General features: G+C 38.3%; 1 protein-coding gene across 1 annotated transcript in view; it reads left to right on the top strand.

Annotated features, from left to right (window-relative positions):
- Positions 1-18,133, top strand: part of LOC106092400 (sodium/hydrogen exchanger 9) — a 157,918-nt gene that overhangs the window by 22,271 nt on the left and 117,514 nt on the right. The window contains exons 6-10 of the mRNA XM_059366092.1: positions 12,219-12,527; positions 12,599-12,710; positions 12,775-12,928; positions 12,989-13,040; positions 13,230-13,262. Of these exons, the coding sequence (XP_059222075.1) occupies positions 12,219-12,527; positions 12,599-12,710; positions 12,775-12,928; positions 12,989-13,040; positions 13,230-13,262 (660 nt within the window). The remainder of the gene's footprint in view (positions 1-12,218; positions 12,528-12,598; positions 12,711-12,774; positions 12,929-12,988; positions 13,041-13,229; positions 13,263-18,133) is intronic.

Below are 18,133 nucleotides of genomic sequence, written 5' to 3' on the forward strand. Positions count from 1 at the left end.
TGCCACTATGGGCATACACCTTAGCCAATAATCGGCTTGTTGTGTGCTCTAAAAACTATAAAGTAATCTCTAAAAAGAAAATGTTTATGTTAGGAATTCCGTGCTACTTACAAAATCCTTAATTGTTTTCAATACCACTTCCCTAGTTGGTTCATGTCTGGTATTGTGTCTCCACCTAAGTGCCGGTATCTGTTACACGCGAAAGCCGGGCAATAACAAAGGAAATGCTGCAACATCTCATCATTTTTCCCGCATGCCCTACACATGCTATCACTTGCCGCACCGATTTTACATAAGTGAGCTCGTAGTCCTATATGTCCCGTTATGATACCAATAGCTATACTGACCTCCTTCTTACTTGCTTTCAGTAATAGCCTTATCCTCTCATCTGGATCTGGATCCCCCCATAGGATTTTCGCCGTCCTCGGACTGCGTCAACCCGAAAAGGCATCGGGTTAACCAAGTTTATTGACGGCATTCCTCTGGCCTTCACCGCCAAATCGTCTGCCCTTTTATTTCCCCTAACTCAGTTATGGCCCGGCAACCAAACCACGCGGATTTTGCCATCCTCAGAGAAGGCGGTAATCTAAGACTGTTCGTGACCTTACCTTCCTGGTTGTTATTCAGAGTATATTTGGATTTATTCCAATGTTATGATACACAATTATATTAAAAGTCTTCCATGTTGTTCTAATGATTTTTGTCATCGGACGTACCTATGGCGAAACTATAACAAATTTCAATTTTCGAGTTTACTATCCGCCCATCACTTTTTATCCATCACTGGTCTTTACGCTTTAATATTCAGGAGAGACACAAGAGAATAATTATTGGTATGGTAAACGAATAATCGTTAGAGGCTTTCGAAAGACTTTTGCCATTAAAGAGTTTTGGTTGCACAAAAAAAGAAAGTTACTTTTACCGTAGGCGAAGTTGCTAAAGGGTTTACAATAAACAAAGTTAGTTGCATCTACGAATGCTACGTTTAAGGCTGCCTTTTGATATGTTGAAGCGAACGTTACATAATTACAATAAAAGAAAAACTTCGTTATAAAAGAATTTTGTTTCTCGAAAAATTTCTCAAACGTTTTAATCTTTTGCGTGTATTCGCAAACTTTAGCAATTAAAGAGATCACACGATAAGCTATTTCCTTCTTTCTGCGCCTTATTTCGTCCTTAATATGGTAATAATCTTTATATTGCCTTTTAAGGGCACCTCATAGCTAAAACCAATTCAGCCTGCGATTCTTCTTATGGTAACGCTAAAACCAACCCAAGCCGTTCTCGTCAAACAAAAGGTGAACATATTTAAATAACAAGGTGAAATTTCCTCGAAGTGTATTGTCAGTCATAGTTTGTACTCTGTAAACAAATCCTACGATCGATATTCCATTGTTATTTCCTGAAAACGACAGTCTCCATTACGAATTATGTCCAGGACTTTTTCCGAGTTGTCCTGCGAAGTAGGAATTCTTTGCATGGGATTTTCATTTTGCATGGGCAATTGTTCTCTTCTAATGGAAAATTGGTTGGAATCAGAATTACCATTAAAATTCAAACCGCCTAAAGCTGCACTTAATTGGTTTGCAATAATCGATGTTATTTCATCTGGAAAATCATTGATGACGCCACTACATTGCAAATTCGATCTTCATCCATCGTTTGAGATGGATACCTCGAATTGTCAACTTGCCTTGACAACCTCAAACTTCGTCTTCGAATTCATCTTGTATCCGATCTTGTCCTACTCATACGGTTTGAATCAGTGTTTTCCGAATTAATCGAACGTTCCCCATTGGCTTGACCTAAGTCACTAACCGCGAAGTTATCCCTACTAAGTGTAGCAGGATTATTAAAGTAATAAAAAAACGAATTATTTCAGCAAAAATAATTCTGCTCACCAAATCCAATTAATAATCTAATAAACCGGTTTTTTCGTTATTTCTCCGACAGAAATAGGCCTGGATGCGATTACACAACCCCGACAAGCCAGTCCATGCAAGAGTCATTTATTTTTTCTGCTGACTAGTTCTTTTAATTAAAATATAACTAATAGTTATTTTGAATGTAATTCTGTTTGCGGAAAACATCGAGCCTCCTGTGACGATTTGCAATTTGTGTTTTTTGCTGTTTTGCTTTGCACGTCTTCGTTTGTGCATTTTGTAAACATGGCACCTGCAACAACAACATTTGTTTGCCCATCTTGCAATGAAAACATTACAAAATCATCTGGCGGAGTTTTATGTTACATATGCAACAACTGGTATCACAAAGATAAATGTTCGCAGGTAACTTCAGCTCCATTTGATCTTTTGACCAAAAACAAAACGATAAGATGGAGGTGTTAACATTGTTCAGCCTTAGCATCGTTCCTAACGAGGCGCAAGTCTGAAAGGCTTTGGAAAAATGTACATCAAAGCTGGATAATTTAATTGAAATGCTGCCCTAAAATGAAATGAAATGCTCGCTAAAAATGAAACAGACTCCAGCATTGCCTCCTTAAAAGAAACCATTAATAAGGAGAAATTGTATGCGTTGGAAATCCAGGAAACTGCCAACAAACGCCTGTATTCAATCGAACGTGAGAACTATAAGATTAGATTTCAACAATGCCTTAATGATGTCCAGTTTATGGACTGCCCCCTAATGTTGAACCAATCGTCATGGCTCGTAATGTTTCTAAGGCGGTTGGTGAAAACATTAGAACTGAAGAAATAATAAGCAGCTGTTTTTGGCTGGGAAAAAGCAAGAAGACAATGCACATTAAATTTTGCTCTGTGACGAAAAGGGCCGAAGTTATGAAAAAGTATTATGCTAAGAAAGAACTCAAACTAAATCAAATAGTTCCGACTGATATTCCATCCAGAGTTTACTTAAATGAAAATCTCCTGCCAGCTGCTATCAAAGCCAAACATATTTGTAGAGGTCTTCAGAAAAAACGAGAAATTAAGAGCTTTCGTGTAATTCCTGGCTATTTTTGTTGCAAATATCGTGCACAAAAATGGCACATTGGTCATTATGTAATTTAAGCCAGCTTTCATCTTCGACGTCTGGGTCGGAGAAGCAATGCACCTCCGACTGCTCTTTCTGGTACTCCGCATGCAATTGATAGAATTGTTTGTTTTTTACTATCTTCATAAGGAAGGGACGGTGGGTTAGTTGTCGGATGGGTTAAACAATCCGACAAACCTTGAAATTTGATCTCTAATTCTATTTAGTATTTTTTTAGTCAGCTATTTTATTATTTTTTTTTTTTATTTTTGTGTTTACATGTTTAAAGTTAATTTTTTGTAATTTTTTTTCTTTTTAATGATTCTTTTAATTTTAGTATTAACGCACATTCCTTTGGGTGATCTCACTGATTGCATCGGTGAGATTGTCAGTGATGATTTCTTTAAAAGACAAATTTCTTCTGATCAAAACCTTAACATTGGGGTTTTTAATGCACAACCCCTGAAACCAGCAATTATTCATCCAAATTTGATAAAATAGAGAATCTTTTGAGCAGCGGATATCTCAATGTTATAGGTGTGTCTGAAATCTTTCTCAAGCCTTATGTGCCTACCAATGCTGTTAGTATTTCTGGATATAAGTTCTTTAGAAATAATCGTTCTGGAATGCGAGGAGGGGGCGTCGGTTTATAAGTTTCTAATAGTCTTAAGGCGAAAGTAATTTTATCCCTGCCTAATACGAGTCAATGTTTCTGTTTCTGAAAATTAGCTCTGGGTTGTAGTTGTTTATTTGCCAAATGGAAATATTGATGCCTTGGAAAATGGTATTTCTGACATTATTTCACGATTTCCTAATGTGATGATTTACGTTATTTCAAATGTGATATTTTAGATTTGAGAAAATATTCATGTCCTAAAATAATTGTTAACCCGTTGTAAACTTTCTGTACTCCACACAATATCTTGTTGATTCCTTTCTAATTAGTAACAAGGATGCTGTTATTCGAAGCAATCAGTTTAATTTCCCAGCCCTTAACTCTAAACATGCGTTTATGCTTTTCCAATATCGTTTAATGACTAATAGAAATACTTTTTACAAGTCATTCCGAGATTACAACTCCGTTGCCATGGATAACCTAATTAATGACATGTTGTTGACTGATTTCTCATCCATCTACCGCACTAACGATACAGACGTATAGCTATCTGTCTTAGATAATATAATGCAATTCTTGTTTAATAATCACGTACCTGTAAGAACCAAAATAATTAATTACGGCAAGCCGTCATGGTTTAATAATACAGATGTGAAACCAGGCATTCTAAATAGGGGTTTGGCATTTCGCGCTTATATTGAATGTCCCACTGAGGATAATGAATTGAGATATAAACGATAGAAAATATTGCTTGTAATACCATAACAAGAGTTAAACGTTCCTTTGGCATACGCATGTTTGCCGGTGTAACTGATTCTAAAGAATTGTGGTCGAGAATTCGTTCTCTGGGGGCCTCCTAGTTTTTAATAATTATTTGGCAGCATCTAGCTACGTACCTAATTCCCGCCAAATATATGATACAAATTTAGATTTTCGCAATAATATCCATTTCTTTAGAAATATATATCTTGACGAATTACAAAGTGCAATATTTAGGATTAAGTGTAATGCATTAGGTTCCCATGGAGTACCCATTCTTTTTTTTTAATAATATTACCGTACGTTCACCATTTGTTCTGCATTTTTTTGAACACAATTTTAATGATAAATCATTTCCCGATTGTTTGGAAACTAACACAGTTACGCCACTACGGAAGAAAGACACTACTGGTTTAAACTGTTCCGATTTTACTAGCATTATTCAAGGCTTTTGAAGTGATAATAAGAGACCAACTTCTAGATCATCTGAATCGCTTTTCACTAATTGATCCATGCCAATCGGGCTTTAGAAGGCATCACGGTACCACATCACTTATGATAAAACTTACTGATGATACAAGACGTGTTGTCGATAGAGGCAATCCTTTTATTCTTTCGGCTCTTGACTTAAGCAATTCTGTTGACCATAATATTCTTTTTTCTAAACTTTATCACAATTTCAACCTCTCGTATGCGTCCTGCAGTCTTCTTATGTCATTCTTATCCAATTGTTCTCAGTATGTAGTCTGTCATAATTAAACTTCGAATGTGAATTCTGTTTCTGCTGGGGTCCCACAAGGTTCTGTTCTCGGACCTATTTTGTTTATGTTATACGTTAATGACCTTAGACGTTATGTTCAATATGCTAACTTGGCAATATATGCTGATGATTTTCAGTTACTGAGTACTTTAGACTCTGGTAGCGTGGAGAGATGCATCTAAAATCTTGATGATATTGGTCGAATATGTCAGTGTTCAATTAACATTGGCAAGACCAAATGCCGCTTCAACAGATTGAAGAAAAATTGAACAGAAATTGATTCCAATGTCCTCTTTACACTGCACATAGCGCATATATGTTCTAAATTATACCTTATCCTTATAAAGCTATACAGTCTAAACGTTATATTACCAACCCAAATTAAATATACATTGGCTCATTCATTGCTCATGCCTCACATCCATACTGTGCCGAGGTCCATACAGGGTCCAACATAACTAATCTTCACAAACTGCAAAAGTGCTTCCACGGTATCCTGCGATTTATCTACGGTCGTTGGTATAGACGGGATTATTAATACTTTTCTCATCAGTTTCATGGGTGTTCTTCTGAACACTTTCTAAAATCGAACCGATTTATCATAGCCCTTACTTTCAACTCTTGAGTTCAACTCGAAATTCGCAAATACGCATTGAAAGCTTTCGTCACATTATATTTGAGAGATCCATCGCAATACGTTCGGCGAGATTATCGAATGCTTTGCCAAATGATCTGAAAAACATTTCATTATGTCAGCGGACTTTTAAAGATAAACTGACTAATCACTTCCAAGGATCAATGGTCAACTAAATTTCCATCACTGTTGCAATCTCAAACATCCAGCATGCACAGTGTTTAAATTATTCTTTTTAACAAATATCATTTAACCTCATTAAATTGTCGATTTATTTTATTTTAGTTTTAATTTTTGTATTATTCACATATATCGGATAAATCATTTTGTTGTTTATACTTGGAATGTTTCATATCTATCAATGTAAAGCCCGGGAGGGTGGATTTTTATTAATAAATTGAATTGAATTTTAGGTAGCTCTTGAAAAATAATAGACGGATGGAAAGGAAAAAATATAGTTAGATAAAAATGGTGTCACGCCTTATTACGAAGGCATGACACCAGATGTTAATCGGTCACGTAGTATCTAATACCGTACAGAATAGTAACTAAATACCTTTCTGTCCTTAAGAGTATCCTTTAGCGAGAGTACCGAACCTTTCGTGAATAAAAAACTACGTTTCCAAAAGAATTATGCTATATTTTTCGAACTTATCAAAGACCATAAAATTGAAAGAGTGTATACGGTTAAATAAAATACATAGATTTAATGTTAAAAGATTGATAAATGGATATTATGGTGGAGTGATTATTGAGGTTTTTCTTCTTGTCCCGAACTTAGTTCTTACTCCTAATTGAACTGTTTAAATGTATGTGTTCGTTTCATCGAGCATTCCAATCACATAATAAATACAAAAAATAAGCATTGCCTTACTACATTTGTCCCACGCTATCATCTGGCCAGTTGAGATCGTTATTGACATGGTAGTTGAGTATGGCAAAATTTTGTTACATTTATGAGATGCTCGAGCACAATATGTTATTTGTGGATATGTTTAGAAATTTAATATAAAAACTTAATCTAATTCGTTAAAGTACTCCATTAAGACTTGTAAGAGATTGACATAAAAATATTTGAATTCTTGACATAACATATTTGCTTGATTAAATGTAAATTTTGACTAATTTGTTCCAAAAATGATCCAATCCAATGAACTATTAGAGTATACAAAATGTACAGTCATTGTTGGAAACGTAAAATTCGGGTATTCAAGTAGTGTTCAGGTATCCTTATGGATACCAGAACTATATTAGAGCCCTGGTTATTTTTAGAAGATACACACTTATTACCGCAATATATTAGCACAATCTCCAACAACCCAATTGAAATATCCTTAAAATCTTCCTTAAAAAAAACAAAATTTGAACAAAAACCATCCTTTTAAAGTTCCATCGCTTCCGAATTCCGAATGAGCCCATTCCTTGCTCTTCTCTGCTGAACTTCCAACGTACTAATAATCTAACGAAAAAAATTCAATTGCAGTTAATTTCCTTACCTATTATGGGAAATAATCCTAATTTTTTTTTTGTGTACGGGACATGGTATCCACTCATCGGGTATGTGTCCTTCTAGCCAGATTGCGCAGACAAGCTAATGCATACGCTTTATCAGCGTGGCGTCTCCGGTCTTAAATAGTTCAGCGGGTAATCCGTCGGCTCCTGCCGTCTTGTTAACTAGGAGATTAACATCCTAAACCATCATCAGGGATTGGTACTGCGGTATCCCTTCGCAGCCATAGTCGGACACTAGCAGCTGGTTAAAATGTTCTTTCCATACCCTCAGCACATTATCAGTTATCAGATTTCTTTCTTTGGCTCTCCAGAAGGAAGTACCTGCGCCAAAGCCATCGGTTTGATGTCTAATTCTTTGGTGGAGGTTCCGGACTTCATTCCGACTCCTGTACACCACTATTCGCTCACACTCACGTCTTTCCATTTCCTTTTTCTTTCTGCGGAATAGACGTTTCCCCCGAAACCTCTCCTTCACCTGGTACCCAAGTACGGATTTCGCTGCATTTTCCATGAAGGGGACAATGGACTGCAACTGCGCCGTTAAATCATTGGGATAAGGAGTGCTTTCATCGAGCAGTTGGGTCAGTCGAGTGGAGTATGCCGTTGCCATCGGTTGTGTTTGCAGCTTTTCGATGTCCAGCTTCCGTGCAGTGTCAGATCGTACGCTTCTTGTCATACTAAGACGGGGGCGAATCTTTGCTGCAACAAGGTAATGATCCGAATCGAAGTTCGACCCTCGGATCGATCGTACTAAAACGCTGGTTGAATGTCTCTATCTATCACAACATGATCTATTTGGTTTGATCCGGTGACAGCCATGTGGCCGTGTGAATCCTTCAATGTTGGAATCTAGTGCTGCTAACTACCATGTTCTTTGGCGCGGTGAAGTCTATTAGCCTAAATCCATTATCGAAAGTTTCTTCATATAGGCTTATAAATTTTCTGACTATTGGGCCAAAGATATTTTTCTTCCCTATTTTCGCATTAATATTTCCCAGAACAATTTTAGGGGTCGATTATGGATGATAAAAAAATAATAAGATCACGAAATAAAAATTAGTATAAAGTTCGAAAATGTTGTCTGTTTCATTCAATATCAATTTTTTTAACCCTCAACTGTTAAGTACATTGTATTGTAAAACGTATACAATTCAATACATAAATAGTAATTTCTATAACAAATTTGCTTGTTGGCAACTCAACTGAAGTTGGGTTGCAATTCATAATCGATCCCTTATATAACGGCGCTAGCAGAAGATATCTTTGGTGTGTTCGCCTTTGTCTTCCGTCGGGGGATGGCCGCAAATAAGGTTGATGTTGAAGATTTTGGCCTATATGCGGATTGTGGCTAGCTTCTCATCAACCTATGTAAACCTGGAGACAAGGTGTTTCATTCTCCGACTAACCACAAATTCATGCCTAGTCTCATGGCAGCTATAATATAGGGCGTCACCACTCGGTGTTGTTGTGGAACCCTTCCCGAGCCATCACACTTCCTGTATGGCAGTAATGTCTGCGTACACAGCACCCTCTCCATAAAGAGTGCGGACATTGCAGGTGCAGACCCGCAAATCATGGTCCTTAAAACGTTTGCGGGGTCGCCAACATAGGGGGTCCGTTTTTATTCTTCGTTTTTTTAAAGTAATTACTTCAGGTTTTCCGGGTGATGGGCTACTTAACAGACGCCCCAATCTATCTTTTCATCCTTCCATAGGTGACCTCTTGGCACATTTTAGCTCACTGTCTTTAAAGAAGCCTGGATTTTGTGAAATCAAAACCAATTAGAACCGTTGCTTGGGTTTCAACATCCCCATGTTTATCTTACGAGCAATTAATCTTCCTCGTCAATAGTATTGATGGTTTATATTAACTTGCGCCCTTATTTGTCTCACAAAATCTTTGCAATTGTATCAACAACTTTGTTGGGTGATGGGTGGGTGATATGATGAAAAGTGCTCCTTTTATAGGCTCATTACACAATATCGGGAGATCGGTCTATATGGCAGCTATATCCAAATATGGTCTGATTTGAACGATATTCAACAAAGAGGTCTAGGGGGATACCAGAACTAATTTCATCGAAATAGGATGAAAATGCTCCTTTCATAGGCTCATTACACTATATCGAGAGATCGGTCTATGTAACAGCATATCCAAATATGGTCTGATTTGAACACATTTGACAGGAACGGGTAGGGGTCTATCAGAACATGCTTTGCCAAATTCCATCGAATTCGGGTAATAAATGGATCTTTTATGGCCCCACTACCCTATATCGGGAAATCGGGCGGTCGGTCTATAGGGCAGTTATATCCAAAGATAGTCCGATCTGAACCACAGTTCACAGAAATGGGCAGGGATCTGCCAGAACTCACTATGCCAAATTTCATCGAAATCGTGTGAAAGGTCGGTCTATATAGCGGCTATATAACTAAAATCCGATGAGATCACAAGGAATGCGAAATCATCAAAAATTGTTTGGAAAATGTGTTTATACCCAAGATATCTGCAAAATTATAAAGCTTTTGGGTATAAATGGGTAAATACCCAGGTATTTACCCAATTTACCGGGTAAATACCTTTTGGATATTTACCCATCACACATCTCCAACCCCTTCTAATGCTAGCAACATTTGTGAGATATTATGCCATGTAAAACTTCTCTCCAAAGAGATGTCGCACTGCGGCACGCCGTTCGGACTCTGCTATAAAATGGAGGTCCCTTATCATTGAGCTTAAACTTGAATCGAACTGCACTCATTGATATGTGAGAAGTTTGCCCCTGTTCCTTAGTGAAATGTTCATGGGCAAAATTTGCATTTGCAATAATAAAAGGGAAAAACGATTAAGGTGGCTCTCGTTGCTTTGCAAATTGTTATGAATAATAAAATGACAAATGTGTTCAATTGAAGATTAAAGTTAATTTACAAAACATGTAAAGTGACTTAACAAACTATAATAAAGATCATAAGAGTAATGAGCAGTGGACTCTTAAAGTCATGCCCTCTGCAGAGGACATCGGTAGTCAAAGGGTTAAAACATAATCATTGAATTTCACTCATGGGAATTGGCAATCACTTTAATTGTCAAATAATCGAGAATAATGTTAAAAATAGATTTGGAAAGAAAGTTTCATGAATTGACCTACAGGTGAACGGGGAGGTTGCTCTCCGTGGTCTTTCGACAGTCACATATGCTAATTGCATAGGATGTTGCTTAAGTATCAGAAAAATGAGCCTCATAGCCGGGAGCCTAGGCAGTCGTGTGGATAGAGGCAAAGCGATGGTAGTGAACAAGAGAGTATAGCCACCTTTCGAAACGGAACGTATATAAATGGCTGCTATGTCTATGTCCGAGGATCTGTTAATTAGGTAATTTCTTTTCAGTTACTTTCCAATAATCAAATCTTTCCGCTAAGCATAATTCTCATGGTCATTAAGCTCGACTCCACTTTGAAGAAGAAAAAAAAGACTAAAGCATTTCACTTTACTTTCATAAAGTTAATTAACACTGAAAGAAGTCGATGGCTAGTAGTGATATTTTCATGGTTAAAAACTTATTACTAGTGTGCATTTTATTGGATACATGTGTTCAAAGCTTTTATTGCATCGGATTCAAAAAGAATAATGAAATTATGTCTTTTTCTTATCCGATTTTATGCAACCGTTAACATAGAAGTGTAATTAGAAAAAAAAATATGGATTTTTCTCATTAAAAAAAAAACCATCCGCCCATTTGGGTGGATTTGCATTTGTGCAATGTGACACTTAAAAACAAAGCTCAACGTGCTCATTCTGTTTTGGCCTTTAGGGAGGTTTTGGAACTTTACTTTGCTATAAAAGGCCAACATATTATTTTAATCTTTGTTGGATATATTGTCTGAAAACAGATAGATCCAATTTTGTTTGCAACTCATATTTTGATTAGCTGCTGATGTCGAATATGCCCTTCTATCTATGGTTTCCATACATCCACTCCTCCAAATGCTGCTATAGTTGGCAGATTGTTAACAAAAAGCTACTGTATTGCAGAGTGAATTGATTGTAGCTGTAATATCCACTATTCTTCTAGGAGCTAATCTCATTTCAACAATCATTCTGCGCCCCGTGCCCGAAAGTTTGTCCCCACGGGCATTTTCCGTCAAACAAATATATAAATCTATTTCCATTTTTATTAAAAAGTAGGTCGATTCTCACCAACTTTTGTACATTTCAAAGTAATTACCGAAAAAATTGGAAATTATTGGCTCCTAAAACTTTAATTTTTACTGATGCACATATTAATAATTTCTATGGAAATTTTCAACTTTCACAGAAATTAAGAATAACGGTGCTGTGTATGAAGTTGAAACAGAGATTGGTTATGCTCAAGGTAGTTAAAATTTTGTATTTCAATTGGTCTCATTTAGATGGAAAACAGCAAAATTTTTTTACACATATAATTATTTGTCTGGAGTGAAACGCATCTATAATAAGCGCTACCTACTAAACGATAAGCAAAATTGAAGGGTAAAAATTCAATTCAATTCAAAGTTAAGAACAAAATTATGAAAGTATATTTTGTTGGCCAATATATGTCACATTCTTTCCGATTTGCAACGCGAATATATTTTTACGGAAGAATTGGATATTGACATATGTACGTATATTGCAATACAATACAGTATTATATGGTTATTATAACCGCTATCCGATTTATTCGAAAAACTGAAGTGCCACTTCAGTTTCTTACTTCTTTAAGGACCCCTCTGTATTGGAGTATGTGAACAGTTGTTGTTGTTGGGGCTTTTTAAAGCATTCAGACTATTTGAACGGTAGAAACTCGAAGGCATCTCCCTTCGAGTAAAAGTGGCTCGTTCCACCTTAACAAGTATATCAACAAATCAATGTGCCGTTAGATTTTATATTTCTGTTTACTTGATTGTTATTCCTTAACTACTGCCACACTTGACTAAATTTACTCGTGTTCGGGATTTCCCTCTGCTTGAGTCGGCACTTTTCGTCCTAATGTCTTACAGTACATTTTTAATTGCGGAAGCATCGGAATTAACTGGAGTCGTCGCTGTATTGTTCTGCGGAATTTGCCAAGCGCATTACACCTTTAACAATTTATCGGAAAACTCTCGTACCAGAACCAAAGAAATCTTCGAACTACTAAACTTCCTAGCAGAAAACTTCATATTCTCTTATATAGGGGTTTCCATGTTTACATTTCCCAAACATCATTTTGACGCAGTTTTCATAATAACCGGTTTCGTAAGTAGCGATATTTATTAACACAACATCATTGAATCGATATTAATCAAACAAACCCGAAACAAATCTAGATTTGCGCAGCCATTGGGCGAGCTGTTAACATTTATCCCTTATCCTGGCTATTGAATTTAAATAGGAAACCGAAAATTTCCTCAAACTTCCAGCATATGCTGTTCTTCGCTGGTAAGGAAAAGAGCAAATGATATTCTAGACATTGCTAAATAATGTAATTAAACAATTATTTTAGGTCTACGTGGAGCTATGTCGTTTGCATTGGCGATTCGTAACACATTGTCAGAGGCAAGGCAAACTATGCTAACGGCAACATCTCTAATAGTAATTTTCACTGTTGTGATACAAGGCGGTGCAGCCAATTTTTTCCTCAATTGGCTTCAAATCCCGTAAGTTTTTTTAATTAGAAAAAAACCATCGGAGATATTAACAAATTTTCTGTTATTCAGAGTGGGAGTGGACGAGGAGATTGAACAGTTGAATAATTATCAAGTGCGCAGTGTGAGTATTTGTTTTCATTGTAAAATTTAGCTAATTTTTATTTGTATGTTTTGTTATGCAAGAGATAACATTTTTGTATTGTAACGTTTGTTTTATGCCTTGATTTGTGCTTTGTTAATCTTTAATTTGGATGTTTTTCACTCTTGTCCTTAATATTCTCTTAAATCATTTTATGCAATAATTTGAAAGGTCTACAACTCAATGGAAAATACAACAAATGCGGTATGTGAACATTTCGCCTTGTTTTTTTTTATATGTCTAAGTATTTCGAATAGGCATAATTTGCATCTTCGCAAATGTTCTTTTTTCTTTTACGTTATTCAAAGAAAGTGATTCATTAATCCCATAATTTATTTTCCGTTCGTCATTAAATTTTCTATGTTTTGGTTCAAGCTCGAATAGCGTTTGGAAAAAAATGTACACAATTAAATTATAGCTCTCATATATATATATGGCTCCGACACCGCCACCCACGTCGGAGCTGCAACGGCTCTTGAGGAAAGCAAAACAGACAGGAAACGAGGTACTAATAGGGTGCGATGCGAACTCTCACCACATTTCGAGGGGTAATACCAACAACAACAACAACTAACGACCTAATAACATTTAATATCGGTAACACCGCCACCTTTGTAAATAGGACTAGGGAGGAGGTATTAGATGTGACGAAATGTTCGGAAAATCTAATCGATAAACTACAGGATTGGAGGGTCTTCATGGAACACTATTTCTCTGATCATCGATACATTAAGTTGAGAATAGCACCGCCAGCGCCGAATCCGATAAGCTTCCGGAATAAGTTGAAAACCAACTGGAAAAAATTCGGAAGGCTACTCAGAAGAAGACTTGGGCAAGGTGATTTATATTGTCAAAGCATAGAATACATTGACGAAAATGTCAACAGGATCACGATTGCACTGGTGGGGTCCTTCGAAGATAGTTGTCCTCTTCGGGAAGGAAAATCAAAACCCTGGGTGACCGGGGAGATTCGCAATATTGGGAAAGAGGTCCGCAGACTTTTTAACAGAGCACGTCGTAAAAAAGCGGAAGTTTATTGGAATGTGTATTACACACGGCTCAAGGAATATAATAAGATTACCAGAGCGGCAAAACGTGCCTCCATGAAGCCTTTCTGCGAACAGGTGGATAACGTTAATGACGCCGCCAAGGTAAGAAAGTTTCTCCCAAAAACCCATGTCCAAACTGAAACTTTAGTAGTCGACATGGAAGTGAGAGCAGAGACAACGGAGGACATGTTGAGGCTTTTGATGAAAACCCATTTTCCACAGGATACGACGGGACTCACGGAGACACCGGAATCTTGGAATAATGACGTTAATCGAAGGTTTATAATAACGGAATTTATGGTGAAGGAATCCTTGAGGAGCTTCAAACCATTTAAGTCACCCGGACCTGATGGCATATTTCCGGCGTTACTACAGAAAGAGCCAGACTATCTGGCGCCTCGTCTGGCCAAAATTTTCACAGCGTGCCTAGGGCTTGCATCTACTCCGAAAGCCTGGCAGGAGGCAAGGGTAGTGTTTATACCCAAACCCGGCAAGGCAAGTTATGCGGCACCAAAGGCCTACAGACCCATAACCCTTACGTCCTTTTTACTCAAAACAGTAGAACGTATTGTGGACATCATGATAAAGAGTAGGACATCTAGCGAACTGCTCAAATACAAACAGCATGCCTATGTCAAGGGAAGGTCGGTGGAGACTGTCCTGCACGATGTTGTGCATAAAATAGAAGAATCCTTCTATGCCATAACGTACACACTGGCGGTATTCATTGACACCAACACATTGATCCAATCCTTAGACCAGGACCGGGTCCACCCGGACTGGATAAACCATATGCTAAGGAACAAGTGGATAAATGCTGTGTCCCATGGCATACATGGGGCATTTTATCGCCACTCCTATGGATGACCACCATAAATGACCTATTACGGATGCTGACTGAGGAGGGATTTGCACCCGTCTGCTACGCAGACGATGTTATAATACTTCTAATGGGTAAGGATCCGAACGAGCTATGCAGATGGGCCGAAAGGGTCTTGCATATGACTGGGCTAGACCCAGAGGTCTCACTGTTAACCCAGAGTAGACTGAAATAGGCCTTTTCACGAGGAAGACGAAGTTGGGCCAATTTAAAGAACCACGTTTTCTCAATAAGACGGTTCCGATATCTGACAAGGTCCAATACTTAGGTGTGATCTTGGACAGGAAACTGAATTGGGAGTGTCACATTCAGGAGCATACTGAGAAGGCTCACAGATGTTGGGCACTATGTAGACGGGCCGTTGGCTCGAAATGGGGCCTGAATTCGAGGATAGTTCACTGGCTCTACAGGAGCGTGATTGGACCAAAACTTACCTACGCCTCAGTAGTTTGGTGGACTGCTATGGAGAAAAAGTGCAACATAAGGACCATACAACAGGTTCAGAGACTATTCTAGATATCCGATCCATTGACATACCAAATTAAGTGTGAGGCAGCCACTGCGGTTATGAGATTAAAGGCGATGGGAGAATCGAGGCGAAGATAGGAAACATGGAAGGAAGGGAAGAGGCTTCCGATCGGATACCTGAGATGAACCTTGAAGTCGAGTGCGAGGCACTGCTGCCATCGGCATAGTCTTGGATTGACGGAATCCTAGTAGTGCCATCTGGAAAATCATGTTACACTGATAGATAAAAGCTAGAGGTCAGAATGGGCCTGGGGAAGTACATTGAGAACCCAGGGACTGAGATCTGTTTTAGACTGCCTGACCATAATACGGTCCTGCAGGCGGAGATCCGGGCGAACACAGAATCGGCGAAGTGGTGTGGTGCTAACGCGAGGACATCGATGGCAAAATCCGCATCGTTTGGGTGCCAGGCCATAACGGAGTAAGGGGAAATGAAAGCGCAAACGATATGGCGGTGAAGGCCAGAGGACTGCTCTCAATTAACCCGAAGCCTTTCGGGTCGACGCAGACCAAGATTAGGGAGTGGGCGACGAATGCGCATGCCACATTGTGGAACAACGAAACGGTCGGTAGGACGGCGAAAATCCTTTGGGGGAATCCAGATCGTGAGAAGACGAGGCTATTACTAAAAGGAAGCAAGAAGGAGGTCAGTATAGCTAATGGTATCATAACGGGACACATAGGACTACGAGCTCACTTATGTAAAATCGGTGCGGCAAGTGATAGCATGTGTAGGGCATGTGGGGAAGATGAGGAGACGTTAGAGCATTTCCTTTATCATTGCCTGCCTTTCGCATCAATACCAGATATTAACCAACTTAGGGGAGTGGTTCTGAAAACAATTAAGGATTTTGTAAGTAGCACGGAATTCCTAACTTAAAATTTTCTTTTAAGAGGTTACTTTATAGTTTTTAGAGCGCACAACAAGCCTATTTCTGGCTGGTGTATGTCCATAGTGGCATGGGGCGGATTAATATCTGCTTTAATTTATAGTTTTTAGAGCGCACAACAAGCCGATTTCTGGCTTAGGTGTATGTCGATAGTGGCATGGAGCGGATTAATATCTGCACCATCTTTTCAACCTAACCTAATCTGATATGAACATCTTTGTCTGTAGTAGGCACATTTTGCTCCAATCTTAATAAAATTGTATGACTTGTTCTATTTGGTGCCTCAATTACATCAAAATCGGTTCAGGTTTAGATAAAGTTCCCATATATATTTTTCAGCTTGTACAGCTATGTCAACCAATTTCCCAGGTTGGAACACATATCCCTCTGGGGGGAATGGTTCCACTTTAGATCCATATCCCTAGGGTCAAAGTTTAATTGTGCAAAATACTATTGGAGACCATAGTAGAAGTCAGTGTGTAAAATGTCTGCCAATTCGATTAAGAATTGCGCCCTTTAGGGTCTCAAGAAGTAGTATAGAGAGATCGGTTTATATGGGAGCTGTATCAGGCTATAGACCGATTCGGACCATATTCGACACGTATGTTGAAGGTCATGGGAGGAGGCTCAAGTAGTCAAAATCCCAGATCGGTTTAAATGGCAGCTATATCAGGTTATGAACCGATTTGAACCATATTTGACACAGTTATTAGAAGTCATAACAAAACACGTCATGCTAAATTTCAGCCAAATCGGATAAGAATTGCGACCTGCAGTGGCTCAAGAAGTCAAGATTCAAGATCGGTTTATATGGCAGCTATATCAGGTGTATATGGACCGATTTAGACCATACTTAAAACAGTTGTTGGAAGTAATACCAAAACACCACGTGCAAAATCTCAGCCAAATCAGATAAGAATTCTAGACGCTCAAGAAGTCAAGACCCCAGATAGGTTTATAAGACCGCTATATCAGGTTATGGACCGATTTCAGCCACACGCAGCACAGTTGTTGGAAGTCATAATAAAACACCTCGTGCAAAATTTCAGCCAAATCGGATAAGAATTGTGCCCTCTAGTGGCTCTAGAAGTCAAGATTCGAGATCGGTATATAAGGCAGCTATATCAAAACATGGACCGATACAGTTCAACCGACCTACACTAATAAGAAGTATTTGTGCAAAATTTCACGCGGCTAGCTTTTCTCCTTCGAAAGTTAGCGTGCATTCGATAGACTGACGGACGGACATGGCTAGATCGACCTAAAATGTCATGACGATCAAGAATATATATACTTTATGGGGTCTTAGACGAATATTTCGAGGAATTAAAAACAGAATGACGAAATTAGTATACCCCCTTCCTATGGTGGAGGGTATACAAATATATTTGAGAGGTAAACATCATAATTCAATATCGATGTGCGCCTTATTACACTGTGGAACAAAATTCGAAAATACTAAAATGATAAAACTGAACATATGAAGGAAGACGCCTGTGCGATACGTACTTCGAAAACGTTGTAAATCTAGCCAGAAACTAGGTGCATGGATACGCTGTTCTTATACTCTCGCTGATGGTGGCGGCATTTGGGAATATCTTAAATTAATTACACTTCTCTGCAAAGCGGGGCGTTGACTATATAAAAGATTTCGAAAATGTTTACGCGTTGGAAAAATGAAAGCCATAGGTACACCACACCGACCATGATTTAATGCGTTTCTATCCC

This window comes from Stomoxys calcitrans, chromosome 3 (genome assembly GCF_963082655.1).
Source record: "Stomoxys calcitrans chromosome 3, idStoCalc2.1, whole genome shotgun sequence".
Lineage (NCBI taxonomy): Eukaryota > Metazoa > Arthropoda > Insecta > Diptera > Muscidae > Stomoxys > Stomoxys calcitrans.